Genomic DNA, 24,426 nt, shown 5'->3' with positions numbered 1-24,426 from the left:
CTTCCAACCTGACGATCCAGTCTCACCTGTGAGCACCCTATTACATCAGTTTAACAAAATATTAATTCTGTGTTGGGCTTCCTCTTTAAGCAATTACCAGTATATACAAGTAATAAATTTTATCCATTCATTTGTTCATTCATTTATTCAAGAGAGAAATAGTTTATCATAATGACTGAGAGCAGGGCCTCTAGGTTGAAATCTCACCTCTGCCACTTGGTAGTGAAGGAGCTTTGGACAACTTCCTTAAATTCTAGAGCTGAAACAAACAGAGGTTATTAGTTATATAATTAGTTATTAGTTTATAAATTAGTCATAAAATGTCAACTGTTATTAGTTAAAAATGTCCTAAGTGCTATAAATCCAAAATTGTCGGGTGCCAATCTGAAGTCTGATTGAGGGAGCTAATTTGAACTGGGGAAGTCAAACGACTATTAATACTTTCAGCAATATAGTGACTCAGTTTCCTTATCTGTGAAATAAAGATAACTCTAGTATCTACCTCAGAGAGCTATCATAATGCTTAAGTGAATTAATTGTATGTATTTTTCAAACAGTTTGACACAGTATTAGAACACAGATGGTATTAAAATTTGCCATTGCTCTTCATTAATTCAAGTTTTACTGAAAACTTCTCACTGTTCTATGCTGCTTGGCAAAGTAGAAATCCAGGCAAAAAAATTTTTTGTCTTCTAATCAGGCAGATTTGATGTCAAGCCTCTGTTCTGTTACTTATCTAACCTCTCTGAACTCGTTTTCTTACCTGAGGGCAGTAATACCCACCTGGAGTGGTTATTATGAGGATGAAATCAGAAATCTGTGTAGGGCCTGTTTCTAGTGGATGCCTAGTGAACATTAGCTTCCTTCCTTGCTGAAAAGAACTTTCCCTACCCAGTCTAAAGTGTGCATCTCCAGCCTCTGCCCCTAAAGAGACCCCAGTGGGAGGAAGAACAATTTCAAACCCTTTATGGGATTACTATTCATGAGTGAAGTTCATTTTTTTATTTTGTCAAAAACTACACTTTCTTGCCCTTTTCAGCATAGTATGGAGCTATTTAACTGATGGGAATGGGAATGTGGACATCTAACATCCCTAAGGGAATGGTCCACAAAGATTCTAATTGGTCCCCTAAGCTTCATGTTTTCCACTGCAGTCAGACCCTTTCCCAAGACCATAACCCACTTCCTCTTCCTGCACCACTACCACCTTGAGCAATCAAAGTAAGAAAACACGGACTCCAGCCCACAGAAAACACTGTTGGTGTCCTGGAAAGCCCAATTTGCCAGGGTCTTTATTTTCAAAGCTGACTACTTGGTTTTCTCTGGCACAGTGGTGCTGGTGGCATTTTGCTCCAGACGCCTGTCCCTCCCGCCTGTGGTCCTTGTGGTGGCCTTGCCCTGGGTTGTTAGTACCCCCCTCTCTCTGGACTACATGAGCCCTTTGCATCTGGATATGAAGTTGCCTAGGGTGGGTATGTTTCCTTCAAGACCAGCTGCATCTCAAGACTTGTTTCCAATGTAGAGTAAAAACCTTGTCCTGTTCCAGGGAACAGAAAATTTTCACCCACAGATTCCTGAAGAAGTGTCCTTTCCCTCAGTCCCTGGAATCTCATTTATTCTACACTATGGCTGGCCCTAAATTGATGATTTACTACAAAGACTTTCCTGCCAATAGGCTTTTAGGGGACGAATGGGGTAATATAGACTATCCTTGGAGATAAAGACTAATGCATGTGACTATCAACAGCAAAAAAAAACAAGACTAACAGGGTGTCTTTGGATTTCAGGGAACAGATCCGTCAAGGGCTAGAAGAACTCCAGAAGGTTCTGCCAGGAGGAGACACTTACATGCATGAAGGATTTGAAAGGGTAACTTCAAAAAGAGTTTTAAACTCCAAATATAGATTGTGATGTAGAAACATCAACACAGGGCTGGCTGATGAGATGAGACACATGTTTTAACGGAACTGAGCCATACTCGATGGCAAGAGTAAAAAAGTTTCCCATAAGTGTGTACCCAATAACTCCATCCAAAAGAGCTGAATAAATGAAATTCCTTCCTCTTTCCCTGACACCGGATGAAGAATCTCAGCTAATGCTCGGCTGATGCTCGTGAATCATGCCACACACAAGTCCTTTCCATTCCCAGGGTAGCCTTTCTATATATTTCTTCAGAGGTTGAGACAGAATTTCATCATTTCAGTCTTAAGAAAAACAAGTCCCAGTCTATGAGAAGTAAGATATGCAAGGTAACTTTAGATGAATGTTATCCATTGGTATTTGAGTGAAACCTGGGTGAATTACATAAAGAATCAAGACTGACCCAAGACTGTGGATCCAACATCAGAGACCACTGCCCACTATGGCTTTTGTTGTAGCAAAGAGTAGATATGTCTAATGACTTTTTCATGTGTTTTTCAGGCCAGTGAGCAGATTTATTACGAAAACAGTCAAGGTAAGACTATATTCTGAATTACCATTATGATTAACTTTTTCTGTGTTTCCTTCTGAAAAATCACCTCAGTAATTTCCTGTTTCAAAAGACACAGATGATATTGCTTCAGATCCTTGAACGCACACTTCATCACAGAGAAGGGACACATAGAAAGATGGCATGTACCGGGTCAGATTCTACTGCTCTGATGATTCCCCAAAAAGTTATATAAAACTAATTAAGATCTCATTATGGGCCACAGTCTGTAATGCTCATGACCAGTTTTGCATGCTGAATTCATCAAGTTAATAAATACTTGGATGAGTTAGTAAAGTCTTGGATTTTAATGTCAAATTTAATTTTCTTGTCCTTCTCTGAGCTCCAAGCCTCTTCATCATTGTGACTGGATATGATTTTAGGTTAAGATACCAGTTTGGCTTCATCGTTCCTTCATTTAAATGGGGAAAGGGCATGAAATGCACTTGCTAGTGTGCTTAGCACATGGAAATAATATTTATTATTGTTTTAGTCAGTATACTATTACTACCCTGTCTTTCATGGGTAACATTTCTCTCTCTGAGGCAAATCTCCAAAAAGAGAGTCAGCACTACAGTAGGGACTTTTCTCCCAGACCTGTAGAGGTGTCCACTTCCTATTTTACTCTGAACTGCAACAAATAAGACAGACGCAGTATCTATAGCAACACTTGTTACTACAAAGACATCATCCGCAATGGTGGCTCAGATGTGAGCTCAGATGCGCTCAGATGTGCCTCCAGTGTGAGACACTCGGGTTGGATCCCTGGCTTGGGAAGATCCCCTGGAGAAGGGAATGGCCACCCACTCCAGTATTCTTGCCTGGAGAATTCCATGGACAGAGGAGCCTGGTGGGCTACAGTCTATAGGGTTGCAGAGTTGGACACAACCGAACAACTAACAATGTTACTAGAAGTTTCTAAATCACTAACAGAATTCTAGTAAGTTTTGACAACTGCTGTAATACTTCTAGTCAACTTGTAAACCATAATGACTGTTACTCTTTGCCAAACTCTTCAAGGTGTGTAGCATGCAGTGAAGGACAGCATGTGAGAAGGATACCTGGATGGCCCAGGTGGTCAAGTTTGCTCTTGGCAAGAGTCAGTTGGACTGTTCCTAGGAAATAGTCATGTGTGATTCCCTGTAGCTACCCCCAGCTATCAGTCCAGTGACCAATTTACAAGGTTTGGTCTTTTTTAAAGACAAGACTCGGCAACCCAGAAACAAAACATGTTCCCCCTTAGAGTTTGTTCCATATTCTTCTTCATGCTGGAGCTACTTCCAGTCTCAAAAGAAAAGGTGCTGATTCTCACAATACTGAACCTCAGATGGTACAGCTTCAAAGGGCTGAGGAGGTTTCCTTGGTGTGGCAGGATGAACTGAGTGGGTCTGTGTTGTTTGAGCAGGATACAGGACAGCCAGCGTCATCATTGCTCTGACTGATGGAGAACTCCATGAGGACCTCTTCTTCTATTCAGAGAGGGAGGTAAGAGACAGCCTGGCCTGTGTCTGACATACAAACAGGGCTTCTCCCTTCTGAAATGGACTGCAGTTTCTCTACTTGGGCAAAAAGGATAGATTTTCTTTGTAAAATCCCCAGATAAAATAGAGTACCATATGTGAAAAATAATAACAGTTTATTTTTAAAGTGAATCCACATGTCTCACACATGGTGGGTATTTTTCCCTTTTACAAAATATTTGCATATTACTTTGGGGGATAAAATATATCTGTCATGCCTTTCTTTATTGAAAGCAGTTTTGAAATACTATGTATCATTTTTCAACAAATCCATCGGTACTATTTTTCTTTCATTTCTACTAAAAACAGGAGGGGAAAGAATTACTTGAAATACGTAAAAGCCAATTTTGTCAAAATGTATTAATCACTGAAATTCTTACTAAGAATCAAAGCTGAACATTAACTGGTGACAAAGTAAATTGCAAGCTCTCCTTCAATATTCCTTTTTTCCTTTTCTTTATGCTCTTGGAAAGTACTCCCCACAGTAATTAAAGGAATTCTTTCTAAATGAAGCTCTCAGTTTGTATAAAGAGATTCAGAAAAAGAGGTTTGTCTAGGACTTGAAAGTGATGTTTATATTTAGGAAATTCTTTCCTTTCAAATTTCACGTTCGAGCTATATGTATAAGTAACCCAAGGAAACCAGTTCACCATAGAAATGTACTGAAGCCTCATTAGTGACAAAGGCTCATTCAGGACAACCTCGAAAAAAACACAATAAGGAGAAACACAGGTGAGGAGGAAGGGCGATGCCAGCCTCTTGAGGGGAAATCAACCAGAGCTTTACCCTTGCCTGAAGCTCTTGACTACTATTTAATTTAAATTCAGCTTTCTCCACAAGTCAGAAGTATATATTCATTCATTCATTCATTCACTCACTAATTACTTAGAGTTTGACCTGTATGGGCACTTTGCTGGACTAGAGAAACATTGATGAGTAAGATACAGTTGCTGCCCTCAAGGACTTTACCATGTAATAACGTTCAACTTTTTGAAGCCTCTTTTGGCAAAGGACTTCCTGGGTGGCTCAGACGGTAAAGTGTCTGTCTATAATGTGGGAGACCGGGTTCGATCCCTGGGTTGGGAAGATCTGCTGGAGAAGGAAATGGCAATCCACTCCAGTACTATTGCCTGGAAAATCCCAAGGACAGAGGAGCCTGATAGGCTACAGTCCAAGGGATCGCAAAGAATTGGACACGACTGAGCAACTTCACTTAACTCTTGGGCTTCCCTGGTGGCTCAGAAGTTAAAGCATCTGCCTGGAATGCAGGAGACTCAGGTTCGATCCCTGGGTTGGGGAGATCCCCTGGAGAAGGAAATGGCAACCCACTCCAGTTCTTTTGCCTGGAGAATCCCATGGAGGGAGGAGCCTGGTAGGCTACAGTCCATGGGGTCGCAAAGAGTCGGACACAACTGAGCGACTTTACTTTTTTTATGAGGATATTAAGTGGGTAAACACATTACTGTCCCCCATCTCTAACTTGTACAAAATTCTCAATGGGGAGACACATAAGTAAATGATGACAGACGCTCCCTGCGCATCTGGGAAACAATATATTCCTATATGAAAATACATTCCTATATAGAAATTCCTAACTTAAAAAAAAGTTGAAACTAGCTATATAATAGGAATGCAAAATGGTTTATCTAGATGCAAAGTAGCAATCAAAGTAAAAACCCTAATAAGGGAATAAGTGATATAAAATAAATGATAAGTGACAGGCTTAAAATAGGGATTGGTAGAAAAGAATTTTAGGTATGGCACATGCAAACTTAGAAAAATATTTGGAGTACCACTGGCAATAGGAAGAGGGTGTCTGAAACAGAAAGCTAAAGTTCAAGATACAGAAAGAAAATGAACCTTTCCATTTTTGTTAATTCTATATAAAGCCCTGCTAGAGGAGACATGTCATATAGAAGTTGTTGCAGATAAGGCTGGGGCTAGACTGTATCTTGGAGAAGGCAATGGCACCCCACTCCAGTACTCTTGCCTGGGAAACCCCATGGATGGAGGAGCCTGGTGGGCTGCAGTCCATGGGATCGCTGAGAATCAGGCACGACTGAGCGACTTCACTTTCACTTTTCACTTTCATGCACTGGAGGAGGAAATGGCAACCCACTCCAGTGTTCTTGCCTGGAGAATCCCAGGGACAGGGGAGCCTGGTGGGCTGCCGTCTATGGAGTCACACAGAGTCAAACACGACTGAAGTGACTTAGCAGCAGCAGACTGTATCTAAAAGTTAATTTTATCCTGAAAACAGCAAGAAATAATTTCTAAATTGAAGGTAAAAAGATGTATGTTTCTGTCCCTTCTAAAATTCAGGGTTAATCATAAGCGGGTTGGAGTACTAAGAAAGGGGGATAAAAGGACACCATCGAAATCAATATGCATATATTGGGCACCTATTATATGTTTCCTATCAATTATTTATTAATATCCTACTGTACTGACATATACCAAGGAATTACAAATTTTATTTTCTATTCTGAAACAAACAACCTAGAAAACCTGGAAGAGTCTTTAATAAATCAAATATTAAAACAAAGCCCAAATCTGTATATTATTCATTATGTTGCCCTCTCAATACTTAATTGTAGAGAAGGTCATAGGTTCACCCACTCAAATATGGACTGCAAATCCCATACCACTGACCCTGTGTCTTTGGGAATAAAAAACCCTTATTCACAAAGGTGCTGACATTGATGCCCATCTGTATTGTTCTAGGCCTCATGTGAGGAGCTCTGCATATGTTATCTCATTTAATCCCCCAAACACTTCGCAGAGCTAAGTCAAGCATCAAACACAGGTATATCAGGTTCCAAAGATTACAACCTTGCTGTCAGAGCATGATGCCATTACAGAGGAAGAACCTATGTCACTAAAAATCCATCAGAGGAACAGAAAAGATAATTATTTCCCCAGAGTATTTAATATGACTTAGCCTACAGTTTCCTTTTCCTCCCTTTGTCATTCAAAGTTTCTCATCAAGACTCTACTTCTGTGGATCTTTCTCAACCCCTCCCATTAGACTAATCACCCCCTTTGCATCTACCATATTGAATTAGACTATGATGTTCACTGGAGTATTGACTCTTCAGGGACAGGGACTGCCCTCTCCCTTATGGTACTGGCACACAGTAGATGCTCAATAAATACCTGGTTATTGCATTAGTCTGGCTGATCCAAGAGGACTACATTTGCCACTGCTTCTCACTCTAATGTCATTTTTCATTGGCCCAGGCGAACAGATCCCGCGATCTCGGTGCAATCGTTTACTGTGTAGGCGTGAAGGATTTCAATGAAACACAGGTATGAACATAGATTTCTTCATGCTTGGGAGCATATTAAGCTTGTGAATGATAGAAAACATATGCATTTGGTGAGGAGAGTGCATCAGCAGCATAAATACCCTTTAGATAGATGATTTTTCCAGGAATGCTAAACAGGAAGGGAGTCATTGGATGTGTGAGGGATGTGAACCTATTTGCAAATACACTTGAGGGTCTTCAACACAGAGCATCTAGGCAGCATCCTTTCTAGTTGACTTTTAGTAGATGTTCAATTGCCAAGAAGTCAAAACAGATTGAAATTAACTTGGAAACAGGTTGGTTCTTTAAAATTTATTTTGACAAATCTGATTTTCTTATTTAAATGGCAAATATCCCTTTTATCTCATTAAAAACACAATGCATTTTCAATACCCCTCCCATGAATGGAAATAATTGGCCAGTGGGCAGAAAAGTATGTCCAGGTATATATAAGCAAATTGTGAAAATGTGTTAGCAACCTAAAGGGTTGTTCTTCATAATTTATTTTTGTTTTGATAACATGGACAATGCTCATGACATGTCGCTAAATGAATAAAATAAGGTAACAAAAACTTTTGGGAATAGTACGAATCCACTTTTTAAAACAAAATACGATATTTGTGTAGAAAAAGTAGGAATACCTATATATATCAAATTAACAATAATAGATGAGGGATGAACGAACAAATGGGTAGATAGATAGATAGATGAATTATATGAACTTTTTTTAACACATGAATTATATGAACTTTTTTCTTTTTAACACTCCTGGGTTTTTTAAAATTTCCCAATGATTGTGTGTTCCTTTTGCAATCAGTAAAAATCCTGGCACTGACTCTAACTGTGGCAGTCTCAGCACTAGACAGAAATTTGGGAGGAGAAAACCTCAGATCAATTTCTCCTTTTTTCGGTCCTCTGCTCTATCAAGCAGGAGCAGCCAAACCAGTCTTAAGGATTCTTCCCTCAATGAGCAGCTTGGGTCTGAGATAAGGGTCCCCATTCATTGACCTCACCCAACACCAAAGTTTGAATTTATTTTTAAAGTTGCTCTGAAAGGAAACCTGAGTCTGTTTGATTCAAATACAGTTGCCAATAGAAATGTGGTTGAATGGGAGGAAAATGAGCCAATGGCCAGCCCCCAAATCCATAAATACATCAACCCAGGCCAAATGTTCATCTCACTGCGCAAGCTTACCCCTGCTCCCAAGGAGACAAGCATTAAAACAAACGTAAAAGCTGGAGCCGACTCTCCGGACCCGCTCCAGAAGGGCGGCTGGTAAGCTCATTACGACTGAGGGCCTTGCAGTGAGGCCCTTGAGCCCAGGCAAGCCCTTCAGTTCCTGCGGGTTCTAAATGAGATGGAGCCCCCTGGACCCAGTGGCTTTTCCCGGCTCTCCGTGTCCAAACCTTACACGTCTCCGTGTGTGTTTGTGTTTGCTATGTTCTCAGCTGGCCCGGATTGCGGACAGTAAGGATCACGTGTTTCCGGTAAATGACGGCTTTCAGGCCCTGCAAGGCATCATCCACTCAGTGAGTAGAGCAGCTTCCTCTGGGACTGCATACTCCGGCCCTTCCGGCCCCCTGATCTGCTGTCCAGTGCCCCCATTGCCTCTCGCTGAGGCTGGTGGTCTTGTTCTTGAGACACACGCCTTTGTACATCTTCCTATCTGCTGTGCTCCACTTCTCCCTCCTGACTTTCACACCTGTTTGTATTCTTCTGTGCCAAGTCTTCACCCTACAGTGGAAAACTAAAAATGGAAGAGTCCTGCCCTGGCAGTGAGCCAGACTTCAGGCAGTTCTCATACTGGAAGCACTGTGGCCCATTGCTGTGCTCTTGAGTGACCTTAGCTTTCCCAGTCATGACTGACTGCAGCCTCCCTTCAGACCGTTGCAGGCTCAACCCCCATCACCTGCTCATCAGAGGTACTTTCCACCAGTGGCCTTCTCCCTTGGTTGCCCGTTGATGATTATCTGAACAGGAGTTTTAAAATCTTCCCTGGTGATTTTAAAAGGTCTCTTTTTTTAATATTAAACTTTTATTTATTTAATGAGTGGAACTTACCTGGAGTCACAACATAGGTTCTTGTGTCTCTGTTTTTCCATGGCTCATTTGTTTGTTTAATATATATAGTTGATTTACAATGTTGTGTTAGTTTTACAGCAAAGTGATTCAGTTACACACACACACACACACACATATTCTTTTTCAGATCCTCAGATTCTTTTCTCTTATATGTTATGACAAGATATTAAGTATTGTCCACTATGCTGTACAGTAGGTCCTTGTTGGTTATCTGTTGTATATATAGTAGTGTATCTATGTTAATCCCAAGCTCCTAATCTATACCTCCCCCTACTTTCCCTTTTGGTAACCATCAATTTGTTTTCTATGTCTGTGGGTCTGTTTTTGTTTTGTAAATAAGTTCATTTGTACCATTTCTTTCGATTTCACATATAAGTAATATCATATATTTGTCTTCTGTCTGACTTACTTTACTCAGCATGATAATCTCTAGGTCCATCCATGTTGCTGCAAATAGAATTGTGTTTTTCTTTCTTATAACTGAGTAATAGTTCAACCTTACTGTAAAATATGAGGGTTTCCATGTTCCCCAGGGTTTGCATAGTCACCAGCCCTCTTTTCCATCACAGCCTGGTTTTGTTTTGTTTATAATCATCCCTTTCCTATCAGTGAACATGACCCGGCTTCCTGGATTTCTTTTCTACCTTCCATCCCCTAGCTAGACCCTTGGTCCAGCGGAATACTGGAGAATGCTGATTTTTGAAGCTTCAGCCAAAAGGCCTATGTGTGTGCTGCACCTGTAATGAAGTCCAGAGTTGCTAAAGCCTCCACCTTTAGGTCTGGGAACCAGGCAGACAGCCAGCGGTATCTGTAGTTGGCGTTCACCAGGCTTTAGACTTGGGGTCCAAGGTGCAGATTCAGAGCTCAGAGGATCACTGTCCTTTTAAGATGTCAATGTGGTTTTAATCCAGGGGTTACTCCTCAGGAGTTCAGGATCTGTCCAGCTCCTGCAGATTGACCTAGGAAGCCTCCAACCTGTTGTGCCTCATGCTCCCTCTCCCTCCCTCCAAGGTTTGCTAAGAACCCCAGCAGAGAGGAAAGGAGAGTGAGACGTATGAACTTTGGAGCTGGTCAGTCCAGAGTTTAAATGCTGGCCCGACAACTTATCATGTGTAGATCCTTGGATGAGGTATTTTCTTTTGTTCCATATTTGTATAGGGGATTAATGATAAGACATACATTGTAATCTTGTTTGAGGATTACAAGAGATAACACCAGTGAAAATGCCTAATATTTTTATCAAGCGCATAATCAGTACTCAAGACATATGAGTTATTTCCTCTTCCATGTCCTTTCACCACCACATGGGAAACCTTAGTGTCAGCTTCCTCCTGATCCTCTGAATTTCTTGAATATGCATAGTGATCATGTGGAGAATCTTGTCTGCACTACCCATTCCCAGAGTCTGTCCCTAAGAGCTTCTATCAGAATCAATATGAGATGGAGCCTATGAACCTGCATCTTTTAAATCTGCATTTTTCAGTCAGTGCCCCAGATGTTGTACATTCAGAGCATCGATATGTATGACCTTACATTTCCAGAACTGTGAAAAAATAATTCCACCCCAAGTTGAGAGCTCCTATCCTAAACGTGTACATATGACAGATGTCTTCTTTAAGATGTGATTGCAAGAAAGAGAAACCCGCTTAAACTACCTTAATCAGAAAGTGGAAATAATTGAAAGGATAGAAGATTATCAGTTCCAATTATGGATCCCCAGGTGAGGGACCCCAGGGTCCTATAAATAATTCTGAGATCAATGTGGCACACTTGACAGTATAAACAACAAGAAATGTAATAAGCTGTGAAACAACACCCAAATAGTGATTTCTCCAGATGATTAAAAACAGGATTCAGGCCTGATCATGAATCCTGTGGCAGCTCAGAGGTGAACTGTTCTGGACCGGAGACTTCATGAGAAGCTGCTGCTACTGCTGCTAAGTCGCTTCAGTCGTGTGACCCCATAGACGGCAGCCCACCAGGCTCCACCGACCCCGGGATTCTCCAGGCGAGAACACTGGAGTGGGTTGCCATCTCCTTCTCCAATGCATGAAAGTGAAAAGTGAAAGTGAAGTCGCTCAGTCGTGTCCGACTAGTAGCGACCCCATGGACTGCAGCCCACCAGGCTCCTCCGTCCATGGGACTTTCCAGGCAAGAGTACTGGAGTGGGCTGCCACTGCAGACCTGAATTCCTAAAAGACCAGGGATGGGTGATGGATAGCTCCAGAGAAGAGATGATATGACCTCAGCCCAAAGAATGGAAAGGAGCAAACATATTTTGAGGACAATAATCTGTCTGGGAGAGTTTGGGTAAAGGAGTCAGGAATAATGAGAAATAAACTAAGACATTGGGTTGGAAGCAGATTGATGAGAGCCTGGAAGGAATCTTAACTCCAACTTAGTGTAATCACTGAAGCATTTGAACATCTAACAAGTGACATTTAAGAAGAGAATCTGATAGCAGTGTCTCTGTTTATAAAAAGAATACTGAGGGGCCCCAGAGGCAGAAGCCCAGTCATGAGGCTACTGTAGAACTCCTTTCTTCAGATGTCTGGGTTCTAAACAGGGACAACTCTTACTTGTTCAAAGATTCTTATGAGTGGTATGCCACATCATTCAGGAGTTGGTTCTTCCCCAAATAATCTGAGTATTTTTATCTGTATAAATTGTGTTGTCTTTGACTGTTTCAGCCTTAGCAACTCATTCAAGCTCAGTATGAGCTCAGATGTTTGTAAAGCTCTCCCTACCCCTCCAGTAGAAATCACGCCAAAGATGTTTAAGAAACTTTAGTAAAACTGTCTTCCAAAAAGGGAAAAAATAATTTGAGACTCCAACCTTTTAGCTGAATGATAGCATTCTTGTGAGTTTTTATCTGGGAGTTATGCTGGTGGTTTCCATCCTTCCAATACTTGAAACCCATGTTTATTGCAGTTGTTAATTCATTTGCTTGGACAGAAAAATGAGGACAAACACAGTACAGCTCATCTTTCTCAAGTCAGACAAAAACAATTATGGCCTGAAAGTTGGCTAACTAATTTTAAGAAGTGGGTTCATTTCTCCTTCTGGATACTGAAAAGAAAACTCTTGTATCCCCTCTCCCCATCTGAAGAATCTTTTCCAGCTTTTTCCCATGGATGTTGTTTTGTGGCTAGTTTTTTTCTCATAATAAAGTAGGACTGGGTTTAATTATCCAGAATAGGAGTGCAGAGCAGCTTTCAAAAGCTCAAATAGTTCATGAAGTTCTAGATCCGCTGTGACCTTCTTTTTTTATTGAGGCAGAGTTGATTTGCAATATTAGTTTCAGGTGTACAGCATAATGATTCAATGTTTTTATAGATTATAGTCCATTTAAGGTTACTATAAAATACCAGCTATATTTCCTGTGTGGTACAATATATCCTTGTGGCTTATTTATTTTATACAGCGGTTTGTACCTCTCAATAGTGACCTTGTTTTTAAATCCCCAATCAAGCTGCATGGGCTAATATTTATTCATTCCTCTAATATTCATTGAAAACTTTTTATGGTAGACTCTGCCCATTTGGTTATACGTAAGCACATAGAGACCCTATCCTGGTGGAGCTTATAATCTAGTGGGAAGAACACATAAAAAAACAACTCAATAAATAAACATGTATAATTTAAATTGTGATGCATGGTATATAGAAAGTAACATATAACTGAGATTAAGAGTAAAGTGGTTGGCAAAGAACTCAGGCTCCTTTGAAGAGATCACCTCAAAGTGAAATGGAGTTGTTCATTGGAAAAGTGTGGATACAACATTCTTGGCAGAGCAGAACCCTAAGAGGGTGAATAACAGAATTGAAGAAGAGTGGGGCTTGGATGGTAAATGACAGACGATGAAGGAAGAAGCAAAAAGTGGATAAATCACATGGAGCCTTGAAAACGATGGTATTTTACTGTAAGGGCAATAGGCAACCATAGCCGATACAAAGGCCGACAAAGGAACGATCATGTTTGTAATCAAGATGCTCAGGGAATCTAGAGATCATGGTTTTTATCCCCTTTGGATGATGAATAAACAAACACTCAGGACCAATAGTAATGAGACCTGTGAAAAGAAGAAAAATTACCATGATTATTGAGCATCTTCCTTCTGCCAGCTCCTCTGTTAACTACTTCCGCAACCACTCTCTCAAAAGGGACTTATTATCCCCATTTTACAGGTGAGGAAACTGAGGTGTAGGCAGTTAGATAAACTGCCCAAGTCTGCCCACTCATAATGGTAGAGGAGGGAAATTGAACCCACATCTGGGTCCGGAGAGTCTGCTTTTTCCACAATACTGGGCTGTGAATGTCTGAGGAAATGGAAAATCACTAGATTATAGGGAACTGATTATCTAAGGTATGGATGCAGCAAGTCCCTGGATTCTCTGCTTCCTCAATATGATTCCTGTGTTTTGGTCTTTTTACTGTTCTTCAATCCTCTCTACTTTAAGGAAGAAGTACTCAGATTTTATGTAATGTGTTAGTTCAAAGTACTTTCACTTGTTTTCCATTTTAATCTGCAACACAGGGAATAGGCAGAGAGAAACGCTTGTAATTTATTTTGGTATCAAACATTGTTCCTTTTTCTCATTTAATATCACCCCTTTTAAAAACCATAACAGCCCTGTGAAGGAAATATTCCCATTTAACAGATGAAGAAACTGAGGCTCAGATACCCTGCACAAGGGCACACAGCTCTAATGGGGAGATCAAGGTTGGAACCCAAGTACATGACTCTAGAGCTCAGGTTTTCTCCCACCTCAATTTCCTTAGAAAGGTTAAAAATAAGAAGTCATCATTTAGTGAATTCTTAGCTGTTAGGCACAGTGAAAATCATTTTACATGGTCATCTCATCAAATTCTCACCCCTACCGTTTAATGTAGATATTATTACTCCTTCCACAGAAGCAGATACCCTAAGCACAGAGAGATTAGCTGACTGGTCCAAGACTACACAGCAGTGGGCAGTGATCCAGAATAGACTCAGTTCTGTCTCTAAGGTCCATAACAAGATGTCCACAGCATTTAACGATTGATGTGGGTAGGCCGGGAAGCAGCTCCATTTTGGAGAAGAGGACCCTGAGGACCAAGAATGTGAAATGACTTAACACAGTTTACAAAGTTATAGCAAAGACAAGACCAGAGTCCAGGCAGGAGCTCTGGTGTGAGTGCACCATTGGTGGGCAGGAGACCCTCTGCCATTTAATATTAGGTGGAGAGCATCTCTGAAAATCTCAGTTTCTGCTCAATGGATGAAATTCCATCATTTTGAGAGGCTGGCAGCTTGCCACAGCTGAAAGAAGCATCTTCACTTTCACATTTGCTCAGGACTCTACCTCAGAAGACAGAATTCCTTGTTTTTGCAGAATTCAGTTGATAAAATTATAAAACAAAATTTAGAAGGTTAGAAGATTGGAGCCCTTTAAGCCAGTAAAACTGTAAAGGAAGAAACTATTTCTTTGCCTTTTCTTATTGTGGCTTTCTCTGGGAGTTTCCATTGACCACAACTGGTGAATGCAGTGCCAGCCCTCAAGTGAAAATATGAAGCAAAGGTCCAGAGAGGCTCCTGGGTCTTTGTTTGCCTTTTCAAAAGTGCTGCAGGCAGTGAAATGGGAACCTGCATGAAAGCTGGGTTCGGATAACACTGAAGTGGGTCTGCAGCTTTGAATCCTAACGCTTGACCTGGTTACCATGATGCCAGCTCCTCCCTATTGTCCCCACTTCTCGTGCAATCAAGGGCGGTGTCTAAAACCAAGCGCACTTGGCCTCTGAGAAGAACCCAGTCACTGGCACCAAACAATATCCATCCAGGAGCATTTCTCTAGAATAAATATTTAAGCCTGCATAGGGCTTCCTACTAATTCGAGGGGTGAGTCAGTGCCTAGAGCTTTCTGCATGTTTGATCAGCTATAAACAAGTATTGAGCAAACATGACTATATTTGAAAGGATTTCTTGCAAGTTTTGGCACTAACATCTTTGTTATCAAGGAAGCTGTAATAACTACTGAAACTGAGGACTGGATCTATTCCATGGTATATATATATTTATTTCATTTATGGTAACCATATCGTGTGCTAATTTCTCCCTTCCCCTTATGGGAATATGAAAGCCCGTCATCCAGCCCTACTGGAGCTTTGACAAAAGGCAAAGCCCAGCTTCCTGGCTTCCCACCCATCTACTCTTCCAAGACCCTACAAGGGACTGCTAAGGGTTTTTCTCCAATCAAAATCTAAATCCCTGGGGTTTCCCTGGGGTTCCAGTGCTTAAGACATCAACTTCCATTGCAGGGGGCATAGGTTCGATCCTTGGTCAGGGAGCTAAGATCCCACATGCCTTGTGGCCAAAAAAACCAAAACATAAAAAACAGAAGCAATATTGAAACAAATTCAATAAAGACTTTTAAAATGTTCCACATTAAAAAAAAAAAAAAAAAAAAAACGAGTATCTGCATCACATGCCTGTAGTCCTGGAAAGTACCTGACTTAACTGAACCAGCTCTCCTTCCAGGGCTAGCAGAAGGGGAAATTCATTTCAGCAGCAGCCCTTCTCTTAAATCAGCCTTGTTTGTGAAGGAAGAAACTGCCCTCTCCACCTTTGCCCCATCTAAATCCTGTCTGGAGTTTTGTCTCAACTTCAAGGCTCTGCTCCCATCCTCTCTTTTCCATGGAGCCTGCCCTGCTCTCTCCTGTACCTTGAACTCTTCCTGCCTTGAACTCCACTGGCGCTAATTGTTTGCATCACTTGCTTGGCACTTGCCTTTCCTCCTGGTCAGTTGCTGAATTGTGTAGTCACAGAGCCCACCCCCTTTGTCGTACTCCCCCTGTGGCATCGAGTTGAGCATAAGAATTCATTGCAAAGTGGCGCCGAGCAGTGCAGAGGCTTCGTGACCTACATGGCGCCACACGTGGGCAGTTTCGTGGCTCTGTTTCTTGTAAAATCCTCTTAGTCTTTCCCTTCCCTCTTTTCCAGGACTGTGTCTATAAAAGACGGCATTTTGTGCTGCATCCACATTAGTAGGCCTGGAAGCATAAATAGAGTTAATTGTAGTTTTTGTGGTCAGAGGAAAAGCTTTTCAAAAAATCATTTGCCTCAGGAGTCATTAATTACACTTTACAGACATTCAGTTCAGGCATTTCAGCTAAGCTATTATTTCTGTTTAACTCAGTAAAGAATCCAAATGTAATAAAAATTCCCGTTACTTAAATAGGCTGAAAAGATTGCAGGGAGGTATGTTCAGTTAATCCTCAGGTCAACCCCACACCCTCCAGCTCCTTTCCCTATATCTAGGAATCTGTTAAGACTTATTGTAAAAGCAATAGCAGAATTTAGACAAAATCCAATGAGACACTGCAGGGTCCAGCTCCCCAGGAGGGCCACTGACTTTGCCAGTATTCATGAGATCAACAAGCTCATCTTACTAAATAAACCTCATCTTGGAGTTCACAGTTATCTGAGCTTTCCTTCTGAAAACAAGAGAGGAAAGTGGTTTCATAGAAAAATGATGAATTTCCTCAGTTTCAAAACCTTGTTTGTCCTGTGCTCCTTCACACCAGACTCTCCTTGAGTGTGAAACTAAGAGAAGAGTTGCATATATTTAGATAAGCTGGATGCCCCTCTCCAGACAAAAACTCTTGCATGTTTTGAGGATAATAAGCTTTATGGTCTAAAATTCAGTAATCTCTTAAAAATGTCTTTCTTGCACGTTGGAATATTTACTTGGTATTATGCGTGACTATACATAGGAGCCTGGAGGGCTAGGGTCCATAGAGTCACAAAGAGTCAGACACAACTTAGCAACTAAACACAACAATGACTATACATAAAATCATGTATGAATCCTAGAAAGATCTCTGTGTTAGTAAATTTTTATTTTAAATTCAGATTCTGTAGAACTGATAGGAATCTAGGATAATGTTCACAGTTAACAATAAATATGTCTATTGATTTTTAAATGTGGAACGGAATTTACTTAGGAAAGGTGACTCTTTCTTTTTTTTTTTCCAAAATTTTATTAGAGATCAAATAGTTTCAAAATTCGTGGGGGCAAGATTGACAGTCCTGAAGACAAGGATGAGCCAGATATGTGTCCCAAGCTCCCTGACATTTTCTAAAAGTAATATCCTCCAGGCTTATCCAACATGAATACTGCCATCAGCTATAATCTTGTACCTGGGAGTCTGAACCCCACCCCCCAAACATATACATTTTTGCCAAGTAAAGGGACCAAGGCCTTTTACAAAGCAGGCCTGTCTAGACCTTAAACATGGGGACATAATACACCTACAACATTACTGTTTTAAAATACAAGTCATTTAAAAGGATGAAGGTGAGAAGTAGGCCTGCTGGAAGGACAGTCTCCAAAGACGGTGGTGCTTAATAAGAAGAGGGAGATGTTACAAGACGCTGAAACTAGCCTTGTATTCAAAAGACTATAAAAGATTTAAAATTTAATTTAAAAAAAAAACAAAACATTAATGTAATAAAAGATTATATTTATGGGGAAAAAGAAAGACTGCTATAGAATATGCTAAAATGCCAGGTTAATGAAGCCATGCCGAAAGTGTGCCATTTGTTTGTGCAACAAATATTTATTTAGTGCCTACTGTGTGCTGGATAAGAACAATTCTCCTTGCCTTTGTAGAGGTTATAGTCTAAGAGGGAAGACAGACAATGACCAACCAATCATAAATATGTCATTATAAACCACAATAAGTCCTCTGGAAGATGGTAATTTATACTAAAATGTGAATGAATACAGGAATATTTCATTGGTAAGATCACCAAGACTTAGGTCACAAAATCCATACTGAATTTGGAGGGTGACAAGGAGGGTGAATGGAGGAGGCAATGGCACCCCACTCCAGTACTCTTGCCTGGAAAATCCCATGGACGGAGGAGCCTGGTAGGCTGCAGTCCATGGGGTAGCTAGGAGTCGGACACGACTGAGCCACTTCACTTTCACTTTTCAGTTTCATGCATTGGAGAAGGAAATGGCAACCCACTCCAATGTTCTTGCCTGGAGAATCCCGGGGATGGGGGAGCCTGGTGGGCTGCCATCTCTGGGGTCGCACAGAGTCGGACATGACTGAAGCGACTTAGCAGCAGCAGCAGCAGCAAGGAGAGTAAATATAAGGGAAATTGCTAAGTTTTGGCTTAGAGAACTAGACAGATGTAATTGGGTGATAGATAGTTAACAACCCACTGGCCAGCCTACTTCAAGCTCTAGGCATCTTAGAAGCAGAATATGCCTTTCATGATAAGTCAGACACTAAGAAACATGCTATCTAGATATGTAGAAGCAAAAGGCCCTATACCACAAATGGATAAAGGAAACTGGTCTTATATGAACACACACAAAACCCTTCCAACAGGAAATGGCCAAGTAAATAAAGAATGACAGTTTATTAGGGAAGGAGGCAGAGCAATGAGGGGGAAAAAATTTGGTAAACTTATGGTAAGGGAGGGATTCATAACAACTCTAGGCAAATATTCACAGTCTTTAAGGATTCTTAAGAAATCTCTGCATAAGCCCTGAACTTTATGAGAAAAGGCTTCAAAATAAATAAATAAATAAAGTCCTGGACTAATACACCATGGATTTCACTTTATATGTATTAAATAGCTTTTATTACTTGGCAGAGTTATTTTACATCTGTTGCCTCTTTTGCTCCCCTAATAATCTAATGAGGTGTTCAAGAGTATCACTACCAGTAACAACACATGCATTTCTAGAGCTCTATACAGATTTCCAACATGCTTACCCATATATCTTCTTTTTGAAATCTGTCCAAAAGGTAGCAGGATAACATTTTTCACCATCTTTCAGGCATTTTCAGCAAATAGGATTTAGCAAGAGGCCAGTGGTGAGTGACGAGACAGAAGCAGTAATGAGTGACTGTCTTTGCCCAAGAGTTGTAACAGTCATAGCGGTAGTAACAGAAGAGTAACAGCTGCCATTGTTTGAGACCTGAGTATGTGTTAGACGTCCTGCCAAGAGCTTTACTACTAAGGCTGTTCTGAGCCTATTTCTTGGTACCTTATTTTCATGAAAGGCACTTGTTGGCTGATGGCCCAAGGTCATTAAGTAACTATCTATTGACTAATCACATCTGTCTAGTCCCGTCTATAGAACAAAAACCTTGTCAGTATTCCTTAATTTCACTCTCTTCCTCACTCTCTAAGCCAACTTTTACCACCTAAGTTCTATTGATTTTACAGATGAAACTTCTCTGCATTCTTGTCTGTTACTATTTTACCATCAGACAGCTCTTTGAGGTCAGTGTTTTTCTTATTCTCATTTTACAGAAAAAGAAACTGAGATGCAGAAGTTCAATAACTTATCCAAATCCTCCTGGCCAGTAAGTGGTGGGGCTTGGATCGGAACAGAAATCTATTTAAAGTCCAGATCTATTTTCTTCTGTCTCCAGAGCCCAGGTTCCTAAGAATAAATCACCATTAATTGAGGATTTCCAGGCCCTGTGCTATGGACTCTGCCTATAGTATCTCATTTAATCTTCCCAACTCAACAACCTCATGCAGTAGGTGCTGTTCTGACTCAGAGGAGGTTATGGAACTTGCTCAACGTCACAGTGCTTATGACTAAGTTGACCCAAGCAGTTTGATTCCAGATTCTAAATTATTAGTATGTTAGACTGTTTCACAAAATTGGGGTTCAGACAAGTTTAAGGATTTGCCAGGAACCATAAGCCAGACAAGTAGAGGACCAGGATCAAGACCAGAAGCCAACTCCTCACATTGGTTAGGCTTGAGGCATGTGGTAGTCTTTGCCCAGTCTCCATCAGAGGTCAGTTATTCTGTCACCTCTGACATCACCCCGACCCTGTGTGAGTTCTTTCCACTCTGTCTCGTCATTTCCCATCATCTGGTCCCCAGTGCTCCGTATGTTCCTCCTCCACGGCTACCAGTGCCCAGATCGCGGACGGATCCTCTGCCCCCCCACACCCATCCAGTCTCCAGTCCCTTAGGCTGCCCTGCTGTCTGCTGAAGTTCAGACAGACTGATTACTGTACAGTCTGGGCTGCTAATAACCAAAGGACCCCAAATCCACCCCATGCCATTCTGACTTCCTACCTTTTGAAACCAGATATTTCCAACTAATAGAAGCCACAGTCCCAGACAAATCCTGCCCATCCCCCTCACTGATAAATTTTACTCTATTGGCCGCACTGTATCCCTTCCAGATGTTTTATGTTAAGATTGGGAAAGCTGTGTTTTTACTGGATTGAATCACTGCACTTGGCTGACATTTTTTGGCCCTTAATACACTCCTTAGATTTATCAGCTAATTGCAGACACTTTGAGAGAATCATACAGCATGTGTTTATTATGACAAAACCTGCAAGTGTGTCTTTGTGGTTAAAGATTCACGGATGTTTCCTTTACTGACCCCTGGTTAAGTATTAGAGTTGGTTCAAAGATGTTGCTTCCAAGTCAGGAACGTAACATGGGTGAAAATTTCATTTTTGTGTTTTGATGGAGTTTAAGGAATGGAGACAGGATAGACCCAATAGCTCAATTTTCATTCTTGGACTGTTGAAATCTTTAGTTGCAGATGATAAAATGACTTATAAAGGGAGATGGAGGAATTTTATTTAAAACGTAAGAAACAGCTTTGTGTTGTTCTAATGTCACTGTTATAAATTTCTCCAGTGGGTCAATTCTGTTTCTTCCAACGTGGCCTGTTTGGAGATTTATGCCTGAAGACATGATGAAGGGGGTGGTTGCCTCTCTGAGCCATGGCCACCAGTGGCTAGGATGGCCCTTCAGGCAAGAAGAGCCCAGTGGCAGCAAATTAGGGGGAGAGGGGAGAGGACAGTCATCACAGTTCAGGTAGCGCAGGTGCTGTCTGGGGAGGATCTGGATGAGGATCCTGGCAAGCCCCAATCCTAGGATGCTGCTGCATCTAAAGGACTGTATTGACCATTGGAAAGAGGAGGAAGGAAAAGCCTGAAGGGAAACATGGATGCCCAGGATATATCCTTGGGGGGTGTCCCTCATTCCAAGTCAGAATGTCAGTGAAGAGCTCAGGGGTGATACTGGGTCCCCAGAGCCAGGTACGTGAGGACCACTGACTACAGAGATGGAGTTGGAGAGTTGGGTGCATGTTATCCCATTCCTGCGAAACAGGGGGAACTGAGGCTGCACCTGTGCTTGAGGTGCTTGGTGACTGGGTAAGCCAAAGCGAGAGGAAATAAGTCAAGCACTGACAAAAAGGAACAAATGCTTTGACTCTGGAATCACATAGAAGCTGAAAACAGATACTAAAATGCCTTTAAATTGTGAAAGAGGCAGAAAGAATGTTCAGGAAAAATAGCTGGAAGTCTGAATCTTAGAACTGTCAAGAAAAAGAAATACAGTCAGCCCTCTGTAACCTGGGTTTCACATCTGCAGATTCAACCAGCTGGGGATCAAAAATATTTGAAAAAAAAATCCAGAAAGTTCCAAAAAGTAAAACTTGAGTTTGCAGCATGCTGGGGCATGTTTACATAGCATTTCCATTGTATTATGAATTATAAGCAATCTAGAGATGATTTAAAGCAGTGGTCTCTAACCTTTTTGGCAACAGGGACTGATTTCGTGGGAGACAATTTTTCCATGGACCAGGGGTGTGGGCAGGGGAATGGTTCAGTGGTAATGCAAGTGATGGGGAGTGGCAGATGAAGCTTCACTGGCTTGCTTGCCACTCACCTCTTGCTGTGCAGCCCAACTCCTAACAGGCCACGGATGTGTACCATTTCCATAGCCTGGAGGTTGGGGACCCCTGACTTAAAGTATATGGAAGAATGTGTACAGATACTCCAGCATTTTATATGAGGGACTTGTGCATCCTCTGATTTCGGTATCCATGGAGATCCTGGACCAGTCCCCCTGCAGATACTGAGGGAGGACCGTGCGGCTTCTTATGACTCTCAGGTGTAGAGAATTACCTCAAATACCTGGTTGCGAGGGAGCCTTTTTCAGTGAATGCGTCTGAATGTTTTGTCGTCTGTATATCAGAGAACAATTTTCTCAAGCATGTTGTTCATTTCCTTTCACAATGCTTCTCTATGAGGATGCCCAGATTTCTCTCTGGAATTGGTAAATATTATCTCTTCTGAGAAACTGGTTTGTTTTCGTTCTTCAGACTGAGAATCTCATAAATATTATCTGTCCTCATTTGCTACTAGAAAGCTTAGAATTAAATTCAGGAGCCATTCCTAGTAAGGAAATAAGCTCTTCCCAATGTATTTTGTCTATGCTATTCTCACTCCTTACTTCATCTTCCCCTGATTTTCCCTTTAATGCATTTCCTCCCCTTTTGTAATTTATTATATATTTTGTTTGACTCTATCCTTGTGGCATATGTATCACTTAAGCTGGAACAAAGAAGCATATTTGCTAAAAACATCCATGCAAGTTAATGGGTGTTTCCCAATGCTAAAAATGCTTTTTTTCTTTTACAGACTTTACATTTTATTTCACTATTAATTCTTTTAACAAATGCCCCTTTCAGAAATAGAGCAATGGTCTTCTTCAGCCCTCTGACCCATTTCAATTTCCAAATTAAGTAAGGCCTGCCCAAATAAAGATACTGCAGTATATCACTCAGTGTCCTATGCTTGTTTGAAATGCTTGGCCAAAATTTTAGAATCCTTATGCAGTAAGCAGTGGGATTCATAAATGGGAGCGAAAAGCTTAAAAGTCAGATACCCCAGTTTCGCCAGAAGCATTTATTATTAATTCCCTGTGCAGTCTTGGAGTTCTCCCGACTCTCCACTGAACCCTGCAAGGCTCACTTGGGGAAAAACTACATTTCCATTTACATAAGGTCCTCTTAAAGTGTGAGGCACAAAAAGCAGGCTTCAAAGACATCCTTCGCCTGCAACATGTTCCACTTCTTTAACTAGAAGGTGACTCTGAGTAATCTGAGCATGCATCTCTTCTAGAGAGTTGGCCATTTCCATCCTCTCTCTCTGGTCTTATCTATTAATCACTCATTTTTCTACTTTTTAAGCTTCTTTTGTTCCAGCTAAAGAAGTCTGTGCATTTCTAGTTTCTCACCTTTGCAAATGCCACTCTCTGCTGGGACCTTAAGTAAGTAAGTAGTCACTCAGTCGTGTCCGACTCTTTGTGACCCCATGGACTGCATGCAGCCCACCAGGCTCCTCAGTCCATGGGATTCTCCAGGCAAGAATACTGGAGTGGGTTGCCATTTCCTTCTCCAGGGGATCTTCCCGACCCAGGGATTGAACCCGGGTCTCCTGCATTGGAGGTAGATGCTTTAACCTCTGAGCCACCAGGGAACCTTCCTCTAACTTACTCCTGCCCACTTGACTGAGTCCCACCCTCAGCAGCTACTTCTTCCAGGAAGCCCTTCTCAATTACAGCCCTCAGTGATCTCCCCCATGAACTCTGTAGCTCATACTGTCTGCCCTTTTACCTTGGCATCTATCACATAGAATGGTCCATGGTTATTTATCTTTTCAAGTGTAGCTCCCATTTCATCTACTGGATGTTAAACCTCTCTATAACTAGGACTGGCCTTTCACAGATTCAATACATCTCTGCCAGAACAAATGAATAAATAATTCCTATGGCTTTTGTGGGGCTTCCAGTGTGGTGCTAGTGGTAAAGAACCCACCTGCCAATGCAGGAGACGTAAGAGATGCAGCTTCAGTCCCTGGGTCAGGAAGATCCCCTGGAGGAGGGCAAGGCAGCCCAACCCAGTATTCTTGCCTGAAGAATCCCATGGACAGAGGAGCCTGGCAGGCTGCAGTCCATAGCGTTGCATAGAGTTGGACGGGACCGAAGTGACTTAGCATGCATGCACATAGCTTTTGTGACACCTAGAATATCTAGCACAGTACTGCTCATTAAATGCTTGACATTAATCATACCAGTGAAAATGTAACACTCTACATACCTACCCACTACAACATAGTATTCTTAAGCCTTCTGATCTTGGTAGCTAAAATTAAACCCACTTTTCTAACAAAATAGCTGTGCTTTGACTTTGACTTTTTGATTTCCTCTCC

General features: G+C 41.4%; 1 protein-coding gene across 1 annotated transcript in view; it reads left to right on the top strand.

The window, feature by feature from the left end:
• Positions 1-24,426, top strand: part of ANTXR1 (ANTXR cell adhesion molecule 1) — a 264,134-nt gene that overhangs the window by 57,290 nt on the left and 182,418 nt on the right. The window contains exons 4-8 of the mRNA XM_015094293.3: positions 1,788-1,869; positions 2,422-2,455; positions 3,876-3,955; positions 7,231-7,299; positions 8,748-8,828. Of these exons, the coding sequence (XP_014949779.2) occupies positions 1,788-1,869; positions 2,422-2,455; positions 3,876-3,955; positions 7,231-7,299; positions 8,748-8,828 (346 nt within the window). The remainder of the gene's footprint in view (positions 1-1,787; positions 1,870-2,421; positions 2,456-3,875; positions 3,956-7,230; positions 7,300-8,747; positions 8,829-24,426) is intronic.

This window comes from Ovis aries, chromosome 3, assembly GCF_016772045.2.
Source record: "Ovis aries strain OAR_USU_Benz2616 breed Rambouillet chromosome 3, ARS-UI_Ramb_v3.0, whole genome shotgun sequence".
In the NCBI taxonomy this organism is placed as follows: domain Eukaryota; kingdom Metazoa; phylum Chordata; class Mammalia; order Artiodactyla; family Bovidae; genus Ovis; species Ovis aries.
The sequence above is the reverse complement of the archived record's forward strand: the minus strand, read 5'-3'. Positions and strand labels throughout refer to the sequence as shown.